An 18,367-nucleotide genomic window follows, 5' to 3' on the forward strand; every position below is an offset into this window, starting at 1 on the left:
TTGTAGCGGGCTTGTTTTGTAACTTAATCTGAAATTTGAAACTGTCTGTTTCTGTGCACCACTGGATACCCAGGACATGCTCTGTGGGAAGGAGACTGTGGCTCAAGTCTAAGTCCTTTTGTTCATGAGCTCTGTCTTCTTCAGGAATAGACAATAAAACTTCTCTGTTGTTACTTATCCACTTAGTCAACTGAAATCCTCCTTTTAGGCATAGAGCTTGGAGGTCCTTTGCCACCTTTATAGCTTGTTCTTCTGTTGTTACTGACCTTAAACAGTCATCCACGTAGAAGTTATTGAGAACAGTGTTAACAGCTTCCTCAGGAAATGTATCTCTGGCATCTTCAGCTGTTCTACGCAAAGCATAAGAAGCACAACTGGGTGAAGAAGTAGCACCAAAAAGATGTACTGTCATTTTGAATTCTTCAAGGTCTTTACTTAGATTACCTTCAGGCCACCATAAAAAACGTAAAAGATCAGTGTCTTTATCTGGTACTTTAACTTGGTAGAACATTGACTTAATGTCTGCCATTAATGCTACTGGCTCCTTTCTGAATCTTGTAAGGACGCCAATGAGTGTGTTAGTTAGGTCTGAGCCTTTTAATAATTGTTCTTTAAGTGAGATTTAAGTGAGATTCCCTGGTAGGTGGCAGTGCAGTCAAAGACCACTCAAATTTTATTTTTCTTTGGATGATACACACCGTGATGTGGGATGTACCACACTCTGCCTTCATTGCAATTTTGGTTTTCTTTGGGTACCTTGACAGCATAACCCTTGTCTATAATGTCTTTCATGAAGGCGTTATAGGCTCCGTGGAAACCTGAATTTTTGCTCAGCTTTCTTTTGAGTCCAATAGCACGCTGTTCAGCAATACAGCGATTGTTTGGCATTTTCAGTGTTTCATCCTTCAAAGGCAAATTTAAACAAAAATGGCCACCTACCAGTCTCGCAGATTCTGAAGCTATGTGCATGAACTTGATGTCCTCCTGTGACATTTCCTCCTTTTCTTCACAGCTGCACTCTGGAAAATCTGTGTTATACTGCTGCAGTAACATATACTCAATCTCTGTTATTGACACACGATTGATTGAATGTTTGGTCATCTTACCACTTTGTTTTGTGAGGTCATCTATCTCTTTGTATGGTCCACCAACCACCCATCCAAGTGCAGTCTTCGTAGCATGAGGTCCTCCTCCATGGCTAGGTATGATTTGTGACTTCTCGAAGATTTCTGGGTAGTTGATTCCTATTAAAAGATCAACTTCAGAATCAATATGAGTTAGACGTACCTCTTTAAGATATTCTCCACTGGAATGGAGACCTGTGTAAAGACCTTTGGTAAATCAATATATTTATCATCATTTATACCACAGACTTGTAAATCTGATAAGACAGAACTTTGTGTTAGCACTTTTGAATCATCATCATAGTTATTCATAGATTTGAGAAATACTTGTGTTCTTCTCCCTTGAAGGTTTAATTATCTCTGGAGCCTTTCAGTGCATATTGTTACTGTCCTGCCGAGGTCTATAAAGGTGTATGTTTCTACATACCTTTCACTTTTCTTAGATTTTACCTTAACAGGAACTACTTGCAATGCGTACTCTTCTCTGGCCCCAGTAAAGGCACAAGTTCTAGTCTCGGTTTCCCTTTCAGTAGATGTCGCCACACTAGCTGTAGTTTTAGATGTTGCTCCGGAATCTTTTTTGATATGCAGGATGTCTGGGTGCGGAAAAGAACATGTCTGACATTTCATTCTTTCTTTACAGCTCTTACCAAGGTGCCCCTGTTTGAGACAGCGAAAACATAAACCTTTAGATTTCAAAAAGTCAATTCTTTCTTTGTGCGGCAATTCTTTGATTTTACTACATTCCGCAAGGATATGCTGCCCATTGCAGAATACACAAGGATTTTTAAATGCACATGTATCATTAACAGTCTTTTCAACTAAGGTTTCTCTTGCCTCCTTTTCATTGACATCGGAAATACTTGTGGTAAAAATACTTCCTGATCTCTGTCCGTATTTCTGAGGAGACTTACTTTTGTCAGTCTTTTCTTTTTTCTCCATGCTACCTTGTGAAACATCTCCATAAAAGGGGTCCATCATCATCCTTACTTGACGATGTAGAAAGGTGATCAGGTGATCAATACCTGCCCTTCTTGCTTCCTTTTCTTTAAATTTAAAGGCCCAGCTTCGCCACTTGTCTCGTAAAGTATATGGGAGCTTAGGGATTATTATACGAATATTTGGATTGTCATTGAATGCGTTGCGACTCCCTGCGCTTGTCATTGCGTCTACACAGCTATCAAGAAAGATTGCATATTCTCTCAGAGCTTCACTGTCATTTTGTTTTATTTGAGGCCACTTCAATGCCCTTTCCATGTATGCATCAGCTATGAATACTTCATCACCAAAATAAGTTGCTTTCTGGCCTTTTGATAACCTCGAATTGGTGGCAGTCGCACACAGCCTTTAACTAAGTCCTGAGCAGGACCTCTTGTGAATTGGATCAAATAATCTAATTTATCTTGAGGGTTCTGTAACACATCCCCAACAGCGTTATCAAAGGCCCTAATAAAGTCTGCATAAGCCAATGGGTCACCTGAAAATAAAGGGACCTGCCTGTGTGGTACTTCACCACGCAGCGCTGGAGGTGGTGGAGTAGTAGCTATGTTTTGTTGGGTTAACGATTTAGCCATTTCAATAATTGCTTTCTGATATTCGGCTTGATTTTTTTGACTTTCAGATTGATTCTTCTGATATTCGATTTGATACTGCGCTAGCACGTCAACAAGATCTTGTTTGTAAGTCTGCGAATGGGCCCCTGAGATAATTACTGGTTGTTCCTGCCTTTCCACTTTAGCTTTAAGGTTTTGTAGCATTTGAATTATACTATCTAGTTCAGTGCATTCAAGTGTGACTGTCGAAGAGGGTGATGATGCTGTAGCGCTTTTCTGGGCTAAAGAGTCCAAAGTGCGCTTTAACTGCAGAGAAGCCTTTCGCACCTTTGACTTTGAGCGATCCCATTCTTGCAATTGCATCTCTTCGAATTTGTTAACTAGCTGTTCGTCGGTTGTGTGTGTTAACAGTCTATTTGCATCTTTCAGCCATAGCTTTGTAACATTAATAAATTCGTTCCAATTCTTAGAGCTTTTGGCGAATGTCGTTTTCTGTTTTTTAATTGCTCCTTCTTTACTCAGTGTTGATATTAGCCTTTGATGCAACTCCTCTATCTCACTGTGTGTTTCGCAAAAATTTTCAAGTCTTTCTGCTACTTCTGAATGATTTTCTGGAGTATTTTTAAGACAGCTATAAGCACAGAAAGTTTATCTTTCCTCTGACTTATGTGACCTTTAAGATCTCCAATTACAGTATTAGAGCCTATACTTAAATCACTACTAACTTCACTTGAGTTATGCTTTGACACTGCCATGACGACAGCTCAAAAGACTGACAGCTGGTTCTTCTGATGACAACAAACGTCACAATTGGCACGTTCCAACAAAGCAGATACTTCCTTATAGCAAGGCTTCAAAAACTCTTCTCAAGTTCAGGTGCGGCGACCTTGCTTTCATTACAATAACGCAGAGATAGAAGGTAAGTGCACAGTACCTCAAGATGACTCAGTTCTTTCACTTTCATTGACGAGATCTGGAGCAGAAGCGTCCTCTGTCCTCAGATGCTAGATTCCAGATTCAAGGCCTAAGATGGCAAGTTTTCTGACGAAAATGTAGCTGCGTTTTCCCAAAGTTTCCAAAATTCTGCAGCTGTAACTCAAAAAATGGGATTCAACAAAGGCCTGACACGCAGAAATGATTCCACAGACAAAATATCTTCGTTTTTTGAAAGTTTAGTTAAAGTTTAAAGTAAAACAGTTCACACAAAAAAGAAAATTAAAATAGCAAAAAAAAGGAAAAAATTTATAATAAGAAAAAATTCAGTTCAAAGCTTAATCTTGTTACATCTTAAATCGTTACTAATCACTTATAATTTCTGAACACATTTCAAAACGGTCAGAAAACTGTATGCTTATCCTATTTCTAACTTAAAAATGGATCTTTCAAGTCCCTGTTTACTGGGACCTGTTCTAAACACAACTAAAGCTTATTAACACACTGTTTCTCAGTTATAGCAAGAAGATTCTATCTCTTACAAACTTATAGGGGGAAAAACTATACCATTGTCTGTGACTATGGAAGAAATTATATTCTATTCAAATAAAGCAAACATTAATATGAGTTTAACTTAAAACTTTAACTTTCTATGATTGGCTCTTACACTGACGAAAAATAAAAGATGCATGGTATTACCATGTTTATGAGTGGGACCTGTAACAAACTGAACAAAATCAAAAGACTAAGTAAAAAAATCCCTGGCCAACGGTCAACACATATAAATATTAAAGTCTCCAAGAACTAAAACGTGATCATATAATGTCATGATCAATGACAAGAAATCAGAGAATTCTTGAACAAAATCCTTGGACAGGTGTGGGGGGATCTATACACCAAGACTCAAAGAACTGAATGAGGCAACTCCATCTTAATCAATTGAACCTCAATGATAATAAAACTCTCAGTAGGTCATAACCAATTTAAAGTGATTCTGTAGACCTGGGAGTGCTAAAAAAACTACAACCCAGAAGAGAAAGTTCAGAAAAAGGGTTTAGGTCAATCTCAGTCACCCAAGTCTGTGTCAAAAATAAGAAGTCCAATTCACGAGAGGCAAAAGTTTAATTTAAAATAAACGTTTATTTCAATGGAGAAGTAACATTGAACAATGACCTTTTAATAAATGAGCAATTACTCACTAACTGTCTCAGAGATTTTTACGTTTTTTTTTCATATTTTTTTAACAGTTTAAAAATAAACAGTATATATGCATTTTTCAGTTTGGTTACTAATATGGATAATCTATGAGGGATGACAGTTTTTAATTTTGCTGTTTGCAGTTTTTTAAAGTAATCAGATTTTGTTGAAGTAATATGACTATATTTAAAGGCAGTCCAAAAGGTCACTCCAGCATATACTTACTGTAAATTTCTCTTTTATTATAATTTCATTAAATCCAATGTTCCCTTACAAGGCATAGATTATAGATCAGTAAGAAACAGTATAGACTACTCTGTCTTATTCAGAGCAGACACAACTTTTTTACCCATGTAGTGAACAAAGAAAGAGGAGGATTTAATGTGAAATAGCTACTCAGAGAAACTGAAATATCTAAATGGTTACTAATGGTTTAGAATATTCAGATGGTGAAATCAACGCTAAAATTTCTGCCATATTTAAAAAAAAATTGTTCTTTTAAAGTGAATTAATATTTTTCAAATATGCATTAAAATAGAACAAGTTTGTTCCTGTCAAGTGGGTTATAATTAATTTAGTTTATCACAATAATATGGCAAGCTAACAACCGTACCATATGTTATTAACAATGACTGGCCACTAAGCAGTAATTGTTAAGGGCTTATGCTGCCACCTAGTGGCAGACACTGTATAAACAGTCCTGTTGGCAGTTAAACGTTTGTCAAGCACAGTTTAAATAAAGCAGACAGAGTTTGCCTGTGGAAAACGGCTCTGTGTGGTCTATACACATAAACATAATGTCAGACGTGTGAACTGCAACCACGGCAATTTTACGACAAATCAACCACATATTCAGCTGAAAAGCCATTTTAAAAATACTTTATAACCAAGCATCCATGTACATGAACGCCATACCACCTCCAGCAAAGATGAAGATGTCCGGCGACTTGGCTATAAACTGGGAGATCTTTAAAGTGGAATTTCAGGACTTTATGTTAGTCACTGGACTGCATGAGAAACCCGTAGATGTACAAGCAGCCACCCTCAGATGAGTAATGGGTAGTGAGTGCCAACACATCTACAGACACAATCTGCACTTGACAGAGCAACAGCAAAAGGACGCCGCTACCATCTTGACTACCGTTGAGAGGCATTTCAAGCCGACAAAGAATGTCATATTCGAGCACTTTGTCTTCAGATCCCTTAAGCAAGAGGAAGGTGAGACAATAGACGTATTTGTAACTGGACTAAGGGAGAAAGCTGTAACGTGTGATTATAGACAGATGAAAGACAAACTGATTAGAGACAGGTTGGTGTTAGGTATTGCTGATGAAAGCATGCAACGCCGCTTGCTAAGAGAATGGGAACTTACTTTAGCTTCCGCTATTGACATCTGCTGAGCTGCGGAGCAAACAGATTTGCGAATTAAGGATGCTTTTGCAAGCTAAAGCAGATGACATTATTAATGCCATGGACATCCGAAAGCCAGCACAACAAGGTACACTCAAATCCACCAAGTCACGACTGCAGAGCAACCCCGGGAGCGCTGAAAAGTGCAAGTACTGTGGCAGCACACACAACCAGGGAAGAGCCACATGCCCAGCTTTTGTCAAGGTTTTCTAACTCTGCGGAACTCTCAACCACTTCGCGATGGTGTGCCTTAAAGCAAAACGAGACCAGCGTCAGCTGCATACAAGCCGAGCTTGAACAGGAGGAGGACAACGATGCTAACGGACACATATACACTGCCAATATCATGGGGTCACCCAGCTCCCGAGGAAAAAAGGTGTTTGCCAACCTACAGCTCCATGGCACCCGACAACGTAGCCAGCTGGCCACAGCAGCAATGTGCAATGTCATGAGTTTACGGGATAAACGTAAGCTAGCACCCAAAATAAAGCTAATTTCTGGCCAGATGAGACTAAAACTGTTTTCAGGGGAGGTGATGAAGTCAGTGGGCCCTTTCCGTACCGAATGTCTGATAAAGGGACATAGCCACAATAGCTGGAATTTGAAATAGTTGAAGCAGATCAAAATCCAATCCTATCAGGTTCAACATTAACAGCTGCAAAACACGCAGCCTGCTTTAACATTAAAAAGTTGCTACAGAAAACCGATATCAAATACAGCCTCTTGTATCCCGCCAAACTGAAAGTGGAAGTTCAAGACCAATATTATGTATTTCCAAGCAAGGAGGAAGCTGAAAAGGAACTAAAGAAGCTGTTTCCGACACTTTTTTGAAAGTTAATAAGGAGCCATATTCTGTCAAGACATGGGAAGGACCTATCATCTGCTGTTGGATCCACTTTTAAAGAGACTGGTATTATAATTATACATCCTTTTCTTTACTTGGACACTATATGTTTATGTCTTAATTACAGTTATAGACGTGAGTGTGGAAATGTGGAAATAATTAAAGTAGGGTTGGGTTTTGTTTTGTTTTTTTTTGTTTTTTTTTACTACCTTAAAGTAGACTGTTTAACATCATACTCTTGGTTTATTGCTATTTCTACTATTTCTACTATTACATTATACTATTACATTAGGATTTACTATGTTTATCCTAGACTACTTTTAAAAATCATTCCCAGAGTTCTTTCTTTTATTATCTTAATATCTTAATATCTTAAAATTGCTCAAGATTATTTTAAGCTAAAAGACTGTTAATGATTATATTTTCAGCAGATAGTATTTAGAATTCAGCTGCAATAGATATCTCTTTGTTTTAATTCTCTAACGCTGCTGCGGGGTGGGGTTTGTTTTGTTTTGGACGTGCTCTGTCTCTTTGTATGTCAGAGGACCAGGACATCGCAAAGTGGGATCAAGCCTCAAGTGGGGAGGCAAAATGTGGGGGTGGGGGATAAAGGGGGGAGAGAAGGAGAGCAGGCTATATCTAATCTATTCTTCTAATCCTTATAACTATAAATATCAATGCAACAATAGGCTAAAATGCAATAACTCATGGGGAGTTTTGAAATTAAGATTAAACTGTCTCACTACCAGTTAAGACTATAAAATGACATTAAAAACTCAGAATCAATGTCTCCATGATGGGACAGTTAACTTTGTGAGCTGGAATGTTAAAGGCCTGAATCACGAATTAAAGAGAAAGAAAGTATGCTCTCACCTACCAGGCTTAAACGCTAAAATAGTATTTTTACAGGAGACCCACTTACTAAGCAAGGATCAGTTCAGACTACAAAAAGACTGGACTGGCCAAATGTTCCATTCTAGCTTTATAAAGAAAACTAGAGGGGTGGGAATTCTCATACACAGAACAGTTCCATTTGTAGCATCAGATGTAGTGTCGGACCCTGAAGGGAGATATGTGATGGTCATGGGCAACTTATTTAACAGTAAAATGATTTTGATAAATGTTTATGCACCCAATGTTGATGATAAGGAATTCATGCAAAATCTATTTGCATCCATTCCCAATGTGAACACTCATAAAATTATAATGGCTGGGGACTTTAATTGTGTTTTAAATTCACTCTTAGATAGGACTCCTGTGACGGGGGGACGACATCTAACACTGCAAACACAATTACACAGTTTTTAAATGACCACAACTCATCAGACCCCTGGAGGTTTCTTAAACCCAAACGCAAGAACATATTCGTTCTACTCTCCAGTGCATTATAGCTACTCAAGAATTGATTATTTTTTTATAGATAATAATTTCCTGCCTACGATTAAATCATGCAAATACGATACAATTGTTATCTCCGACCATGCCCCTCTAGTCTTGGAGCTAAAATCATTAAGCCCCTCACACTCACCTCGCAGATGGCGTCTTAACCCTCTTCTATTGGCAGATGAGAACTGCACAGAATTTATATCCAAGCAAATCAGCTTCTTCCTAGAGACAAACACGCCCACAGAGGTTTCTGCAGGAACACTCTGGGAAACTCTAAAGGCCTTCTTAAGAGGACAGATTATTTCATATCTTTCCACAGAAATAAATTAGAAACCAAGAAAGTGTCAGAGCTAAGAAGCGAAATTACTAGAATAGATGAAGAACAAGCCAGGCGTCCAAGTGAAGCTCTTCACAAGAAAAGGCAGGCCCTGCATACAGAACTTAACATCTTAACAACTAAAGAAACTGAACAACTTTTTTATAAGTCAAAATATCATTACTATGAACACGGAGAAAAAGCTAATAAGCTTTTAGCTCAATAAATTCACAAACAAGAAGTTCGCAATGCAATACCAGTAATCACCAACATGAATAGAGAAGAAATCATTGACCATAAAAATATAATGCACGCATTTAGAGATTATTATCCATATTACTAACCGAGAATGGTAAACCGGAAGGCACAGACGCAGGTCTCGGTAAACCGGAAGGCACAGACGCAGGTACACGGCGATGGACCCAGGAGACATAGTGCACAGGCGCCTACAGCCTGTGTCTCATAAACCGCAAGCGACGTGTGATCCACCGCGAACGAAGGAGTTACGGCTCAAAAATACTCAACTAACGTAAATAAGACATGAAGCAACAACGCGCCCATAGCTAACGACTAACGACACAGGCACACAGAAAAGAGGATTCTGCACTGCACCCCAGAGTCAAACGTAAGACACTACGGGGTCCGCAAAGGTCCACAAAGATAGTACGGAAGGCGCGAGAAACTACGAAAGGCGCATGTGCCTACAGCGCGCTTCTGAACTAAACGTCCACACTACACAGCTTGGTCCGGGTAATAAGAATAAACGAACTCTCTGTATTAATCGTACGGCATCCTCACACGTCCAAACCATATAGCATATGTGAATCACATTACAGTGATGCATTATTAACAGTATAACCACAGAAAACGCTCCGTATTAACAGTAAGTGCTATTATCCATATTACTAACAGTAGACTACGGATAACTGATGGAGTCACGGTCACGGCTACACCTTTACACTCCAATATATCTCATACATTCATCAATGTATTTCGGGTTACCCAACACCAGGGGTAGGCGAGCAAAGCGAGCAGGGGGCGGAGCCCCCTTATAAATCCTTATATTCTACTGAGTTCAAAGAAGACAACACACAATCTAATGCATTTCTGGATACATTACAGACACCAAAAATAGATGCTTTAAGTGCTGAGGAACTGGATAAACCTCTGACGCTAACAGAATTGCTAGATGCTATAAAGTCACTTCAAAGCGGGAAATCAGCAGGTCCTGATGGTTACCCCGTAGAATTTTATAAGAAATTCTCCACTTAGCTAGCTCCCCTCTTACTGGCAACATTTACAGAAGCTAGAGACAACCAAATACTACCTCAAACATTTCGTCAAGCATTAATCACTGTCTTTCCTAAACAAAATAAGGACTTACAATGTGCATCATACAGACCAATTTCACTCCTGAATACTGATGTTAAGATACTCTCAAAAATTCTAGCTAGAAGGATGGAGAAAGTGCTGCCCTCGGTAATATCACAGGATCAAACTGGATTTATTAAAGGCCGACACCTATCTTCCAATCTCCGACGCCTGTTTAATTTTATATATTCACCAGCAAATCAAACACCCCAGAGATATTACTATCATTAGACACAGAAAAAGCATTTGATATGATTGAATGGAACTTCCTTTTCACTGCATTGGAGAAATTTGGGTTTGGCCCGAATATTTATGCATGGATCAAACTACTGTATACCAATCCAGAATCTTCAGTTTGTATTAACAACATTTGACTCAGACTACTTTAAGCTAGAACGTGTACCAGACAAGGATGTCCCTTGTCACCACTGCTGTTTGCAATTGCCATTGAACCACTGGTGGTTCATTGTCGAAATTCTTATCAGATAAAGGGGACTATCAGAGATGGACTAGAACAGAAAATTTCTCTATATGCAGATGATATGGTTTTATATATATCAGACCCAGAAAACACTGTGCCTGCAGTTCTAACAGCACTAACAGAATTTCAAAATATATCCGGTCTCAGAATTAATCTGAATAAAAGTATACTCTTTCCGGTGAATTCACAAGCATATGATATTAGATTGGACACCCTACCTTTTACCATAGCAGATCAGTTTAAATACCTAGGGGTAAATATCACAAGTAAACATAAAGCTCTTTATCAACAAAATTTTGCCGTCTGTATTGAAAAAATTAAGCAAGACTTGCATAGATGGTCAACCCTTCATCTCACTCTAGCCGGAAGAATTAACGTTGTTAAGATGAATATCCTTCCTAAACTTCATTTTTTATTTCAAAACATTCCAATATATATCAAGAAATCATTTTTTAAGCAATTAGTTTCAACATTAACCTCATTCATTTGGAACTCAAAACACCCACGTATCCGAAGAGCGACTCTACAAAGACCTCAGGCAGAAGGTGGCATGGCTTTACCTAATTTTCAGTTTTATTACTGGGCAGCAAACATACAAGCCCATAAAAACCTGGACACAAAAAAATGAACATGCACAGGCTTGGCTCGCAATAGAAGTAAAAATCCTGTAGTACTTGTTTATACTCCCTGCTGTGCGCTCCAATAAATGCAAGTTATCGCAAATATACTAATAACCAATTGTGCTTTACTCACTCAGAATATGGAACCAACTTAGAAAGCATTTTAAGATGGAAAATCTTTTATCCGCAGCACCTCTGCATGAGAACCACCTCTTTCAACTCTCGCAAACATATCCAGTTATTAATACCTGGAAAAGTTTTGGGATTAAAATGCTCAGAGATCTATATATAGACAACATTTTTACATCTTTTGAACAATTACGTTCCAAATTCAACCTCCCAGCTACACATTTCTTTCACTATCTTCAAATTAGAAATTTTGTTAAACAGAAACTGCCCGATTTTCCTCACCTCATACCCTCCACCATGCTGAAAAAAAATACTGCTCAATTTCGAGGAATTAAACACCATTTCCGCATTATATAAAATCTTATTAGAGTCCCTACCTTTCAAAGACCCAAGAGGACATTGGGAAGAAGATCTCTTAATCAATATATCAGAAAAGAAATGGAAGGTAGCAACGCAGAGAATTCACTCAAGCTCCATATGCGCAAAGCATAGAATTATTCAACTAAAAATTATATATCGAGCTCATCTGTCTCGCTTAAAACTGTCCAAAATGTTTCCAGGGCAAGATCCAACCTGTGAACGCTGCAACCAAGCTCCTGCCTCACTGGGTCACATGTTTTGGGCCTGCACCAAACTAACATCATTTTGGACCAAATTTTTTAAGTGGCTTTCAGACAGCCTTGGGGTCACAATCTCTCCTAACCCATTAACAACTGTGTTCGGTGTTCTTCCAGATGACTTGAAGTGGAGAAGGACAAGCAAACAGTGATTGCATTTACTTTTGGCACGCAGACTTATTTTGTTAAATTGAAAGAATCCTAACTCTCCTCTTATAAGTCAGTGGGAAACCGATGTTTTATATAATTGAAATTGGAAAAAAACTCTAATTCTCAGTTAGAGGATCTGTACAGAATTTTTTCAAAACCTGGCAGGATCTAATCCAATATTATTTTAGAATAAGAGAAATAACTATTACCGCATTTATTTTCCTTCTCCATTTTTTATTTACCTATATATATTTCTTCCTTTCTTTTGTTTATTGTTGCCTTATTAAAAAGCCCTAAGCAATTCTCCTTTGGCTAAAATCTCCTTCTCAGGGGTGGGGTTTGATTTGTCTTCAATGTTTTTTTTTTTTATAAATTGATCTATTTGTATGGAATGATTACAATAAAATTAATAAGTAAAATTTAAAAAAAAAAAAAAAACAACATGTGAGTGTTTGGGACAGATGCATATCACGTTACCGGAAGAACTTCATAATTTAGAAGGCCACATCACAGAGACGCTGACCGAAACACGAACTTACAACCAGATACAGGGACGTATTCAGCAATTCCATCGAATCTCTCAATGGTGAAGTACACTTTGACCTGGATTGGACTGTCATACCAGTACAATGCTAACCACGCAATGTTCCAGTTGCCCTCAGGACAGCTGTCAAAGCCCAACTGGACAAACACATACGTGATGGCCATCTAGCCCCAGTGACTGACCCCGACGGAATGGATAAGCAACATGGTCATAGTACAAAAAAAGCTGGGAAAATCCAACTCTGCATTAATTCAAAGGCATTGAACAAAGCTCTGAAAAGGTCCCACTATATAATGCCAACACTCGAAGATGATCTTTATTAGCCTGGCCCCAAAGCTGCAGCTGCAGCAGGACAATGTAGGACAGTGCACCGTGTGAGACCATGATGTCACATCCACTCCCTACACGTCCATGGCAAATTATGAGTATGGACATATTTAACTACGCAGGAAAAGACTTTCTGATGATCGTTGATCACTACTCAGACTTCTGGGAAGTTGAACTATTGCCTGACCTATGAGCAGACACCACCATTAAGAGATGCAAGGCTCAATTACGGGCACGGGGTCCACAATTTGCTTGCACTATATTCTCAAAGTTCGCTTGTACTTCATCCCCAAGGTACCCTAAAGCTAACGGCAAAGTGGAATCAGCAGTGAAAATTGTTTAAAAGCCTTTGCAGATGAGTGAACCGTGTGGGTGACGACCCATGACGACCCAGATTTTGCTCTGGAGAAACACGCCGACTATGGGCGCATGGACACAAGCCCTGCACAGCGGCTGAAGGCCCCGCAGGCTGAAAACCCCCTCCCGGTGACTGACACACTGCTCCAACCATGTGTAGTTCCTGATAAGCTGCATTTTAAAAGGCAAGTCACAAAAACAATCATATGATAACATGGCCAGAGACCTTCCCGAGCTGAACGTGGGACAAAACATAAGAATGAAGACTCTTCCAGGACACAGAACCGGCCATATGGAGACGGGGGAACTTGCCTCCAACAGGTAGCCCCCTGCTCCTCTCTGGTAGATGTGGACAGAGCTCTGTACCGATGCAACCGAGTTGGCCTCATTCCTGCCGAGTCTACTCTGACTATGCTCACAGAAAGTTTCAATCTAACACAGAGCTCAGCGTGGCACCGCACCAAGATACGCCTACTGTGGCCCACAGCAGAGGACCAGCCGGAGCATCCACCTGAAGCCGACAGCACGCCCATCTCACAGACAGGGAAGAAGATGCAAACTGAGAATGCATCTGACAACTCGCACTACGCATGCAGCAGCAGACGGATTCAGCCGCCGAAAAGACTTGACCTCTGAATATTTACTTGATGCAATTATGTTTGTTCACTTTCTGGAAATTTTGTGTGTAAATAAACTAATGGCTCTTGAGTAAATGTATTGGACTACAAAGTCGGAAGAAGGGGAATGTTGTGGGGTTATGCTGCCACCTAGTGGCAAACACTATATAAACAGACTATGAGTCCTGTTGGCAGTTGACTGTTTGTTGGGGATGCAAGTCTAAACAATCTGATAAATCAAGATTTTATTCCAGTAGTGTCATAGCATTCCAAAACATATATTTTTCTTTAATAAGCACTATTGATTTTGAAAAATAGTAGTATTAGTAATAAATATATACATGACTAAACTGTCTTTTTTTTAATTTAGGTGTGTTGCTGAAAACCTTGGAGATGTGGCATTTGTCAAACACTCAAACAGTCAGCGATAACAATTAATGGTATGTGCATTCCTTCTAAAATCTATTTTTTATGTTATCAAGAAAGAAATTGTGGTCTGTGAGGTTTTTCACAGGCCTGGAATGTGGCAAATGAGGTGTGGTAAATTTTGAATTTAAAATGAAAATATTCTAACCACTGAAAAGTTAAACAAACAGATATTAGGTCCTTGGCTGTTTGAATGGGAATATATTAAGCTTTGAGTAACATTTTTGTTTGGGGCACCAGCAAGTATCATTATGAAACATTGTCTAATATTTTACTGGTAAATGTGTGAGGCTGACTCTGTGACTCTTGAAGAACCCATTGAACCCAGGTGAGAAAGACCAACTGAGAAAATTAATTCAAAAACACAGTAGCTGAGGAGGCTTGTTTGCAAATAAGAAGGAATGCACTCTCAGAGTAAAGCACCTCTAATGTCACTACATGTTCTATTTTTTTGTGTAGCTCAACATGTTTCCTTCCTTTTGTGCGTGAGACATGCAAATTTGTAAAATATTTGTGCCATATATATGTATATACTGTAAACCATTTTATTTTTTCTGATAGAATGGCTAACACAGTTATTATAACAGTACATATCGGCCAAGAGATTAGAGTATAATGACAATGATGTACTTATGAGCTGAAGTGATACATTTTAAACTTCCAGATAAATAATCATACTTGAGCCAGTCAGATGTTAAATACTAAAAAAATTCAAGCAAGACTGAGACAGCATTAGTTTAGATTTCTAATTTAATTAGTTTCAATTACAAAATACAGAAGACTGCAAATGGAAATTCAAAGAAAATCAAAAGTTATATTACTCTTTCAAAAATGCTTTTTGTCTTATGTATGATGGAGCCCCAGCAGCACTTTCTGACACATGTTTGCTGTATATCCTAATACATAAGAAATGGATAGTTTACTTGGGACATAGCATGAAAATTTCAGTATTGTATGATTTTAAAAAAAATATAAATTCTCTAAATAAATATACTAAAGAGCTGCATAAACTTCAATGACTTTTTTTATTAAAAAGGTTACTAATAAGGAATAGTTTATTCCATTTTAATGTAATATTATTGAAAATACATGTTTTGTAATTCCTAAAAATATTCTTATTAATAAATCATATGTACACTCAGTAAAAGTTTCCATACAATCAAACTGATATTTACCTGTAACCTATAATGCTGTGCAGTGGTTGTCATTGCTGTTTACCATACATGTACAAACTGTGAGCTGTATCATAATGTTGAGTTTATGCGTCCTCCTTGTGTCTATGCAGGCACATCACTTCCTTCATTTCACAAAACAACCCTGGATGTTTTTGTGCACATTATGTAAATTGGTAATTCCAAATTAGCCCAATGTGAGTGTGTTTGCCCTTTGATGAACTGGTGTCTCATCTAGGGCAGTTTCTTTCTTTGTGCCCAATTTCTTTGCTCCCTATGAAAGAATTCAGGATAAAGTACATTTAGAAAAGAGGTTGGGGTATTCATGTTATTTTCCTTCCATGTTTACTAGAATCTTTACATTTTTTACACAAACAGCAACACTTTCACAAATGTATTTCTTATGAATGTAGCAAACTGACCTATATCTGCCACTCACAGATGCAAAGAAATGTCTTGTTTATATATATACATTACAGAAATTACACTTTCTCTCAAAATGTTGTCATCTTCCTGTTCATTTTATCCTCAATCACACTTGAACTGGGAACACATTCAAGCCCGATACTTAATTAAATTTGGAGGTTACTGAATTGCAAGGCATACCACAATGCATGCAGCCAGAGTACAAACAGGATTCTGAGAAAAATGAAAATAAAGGTGACTTATGACTGCTGAAACTGGGAGAGTGGCACTTGGACTACTTGAGCTACTTTAATTAGAACATTAGAACAATCTACTGTAGATGAGAACAGGCCATTCAAAAATGCAAATTACACATTATTCATTTCTGTAGAATATTTTCATACAAAGAATGTAGCTCAAAGTGCTTTACAAGATAGCTAAGGAAAAAGAAATGCAAATTAAAAATAATTAAGAATACTAAAATTAGTAAATAAGAATAAATGAATATGCACTTATATATAACATATACAAGTCATAGAGACCTTATTTATAGAGTTCTTTTCAAATCTCTAATGATAATTCTGATACTATGGTCAAATGGCCAGGGAGGACAGAAAAAAAAGAAAACTCCAGGGAAAAGATGCTGGAGAGAAAAGAAAATATCACGGTTTGCAAGGCCAAAAGAAAAAACTGCCAGCACCCACTGGACATTCTGCCTAACATAAATGAAAAAAGTGTAGTTGCTTTTGTTTTTTAAGTTTCATCCTAGAAGATTCAATGCAATGGGTCTTGTCAACAGTTTTGAGTAATCACTTTAATTTGAACATCACAGAGGGTTGCAGCGTATTTTGATCAGTTTGTACAGAAAATTGAAAAAGAAACCAGAGAAAATTAGAGATTAGTAGTGATTGCATATGAATGAAGAATATGGTGTGTTTATGCATATATCATCTATTACAAGTACACTTTTTAGAGGTTTTTTTTTTAACATTTCACTCTATTAGCCTGGTGTTTCTCTATAAGTAATATATTCCAGATTTTTGGTGCATAACAGCAAGAAGATCTAAAGTTAGAAGATGTAAGGCTATGGCTGGGAATAAAAAGAGATAGGTACTTGAAAAAATCTTGGAATGAGCAAAGCTATTTAGAGTTTTATATACTACTGGAGGTATTTTAAAATCAATTCCTAACGACAGGGGTAACCAATTTAAATATGCCAAAACTGGAGCAGTCTCTGTACTATGATTTGGCCTAAAGCTTGACTGAAAATTGTCAAGAATGAAAGGTTTATTCAAATAATCATTTTTAATTAATAATTAATCATTTAAGTGCTGAAAAACTGCTCTTTCTAGAATTTAATTTACAAGGGCAGGTTAGAAATTGGTCAAAGACATAATGGTCAAGATATTTTTTCCAGCAAATATGCTTATGCTATGTATATAATGCAACCATATGCAATATTATTAAGCCATTGTGGTTGATAATATAGTACGAAGAAGGAGAATAATTGAGGACATTGTGATAGAATAAGTAAAACTAATTGACAAATTTTACTGTCAATCAAAATTTATCCAAGTCAATAATATAACATCGCAATTCTGCTTTTAGGCACTTATGCCAATACAGAGTTGTGATTAGTAATGACCAAACTTTGTGGAATTTGCTTCACTTTGAGTTTGGTGAAAATTCAGAAATATTTGTGAAATTTGAAGAAGTCTGCATAATACATTTATACATTTATCATCTTCCTGTCCATTTTATCCTCAATAACTCTTGGACTGGGAACACATTCAAGCCCGATACTTAATTAAATTTGGTGGTTACTGAATTGCAAGGCATACCACCAATGCATGCAGCCAGAGTACAAACAGGATTCTGAGAAAGTCCATGGGGAAGGAGGAACAGAACTGGTTTTGAATGGCTTATAATGGTGCAATGGTCTTTTAGGTGTCCCTGACGGCTAGAGAAGTGTCTCCCAACTATCCTGGACCTATTATTGCGGCCAAAAATGTGACCTAAGCTGTAAGACAGCAGTCCTAATCACTGTGCCACCATGCCTCAAACAACAAAATATGCAAGTGGAACAATAAGCACAAACAAAACACAAATCATACGGTGACAAAGTAGCAAAAAAAGTAGTGCTCATGGAGTTCCAGTCGTCAGGGCACAGCTTTGGTCTTGTTTCTTACATCAAACAGAAAGAAACATCTTATAAATAGTAATAAATCTTTCATTATTATTACTTCACAGGGTCTCATGTGCTTTCTGACTCTTGGAAGGGGAAAGGTTGGACTCCTGTAAGGTTTGTTTTGACCCTGCCACTGTGCAACTTGGCTGATTGCATATACATTCAGCTAACATACATAATTAGCCATATGGTATGACGGC

The 18,367-nt window shown here is 37.8% G+C and overlaps 1 protein-coding gene across 1 annotated transcript in view; it reads left to right on the forward strand.

The window, feature by feature from the left end:
* The window catches only part of otomp (otolith matrix protein), a 121,247-nt gene that overhangs the window by 81,167 nt on the left and 21,713 nt on the right, over nucleotides 1-18,367 (forward strand). Inside the window, exon 6 of the mRNA XM_051922084.1 lies at nucleotides 14,347-14,396. Within this exon, the coding sequence (XP_051778044.1) occupies nucleotides 14,347-14,396 (50 nt within the window). The remainder of the gene's footprint in view (nucleotides 1-14,346; nucleotides 14,397-18,367) is intronic.

Source organism: Erpetoichthys calabaricus, chromosome 2, assembly GCF_900747795.2.
Source record: "Erpetoichthys calabaricus chromosome 2, fErpCal1.3, whole genome shotgun sequence".
NCBI classification, from domain to species: Eukaryota; Metazoa; Chordata; class Cladistia; order Polypteriformes; family Polypteridae; genus Erpetoichthys; species Erpetoichthys calabaricus.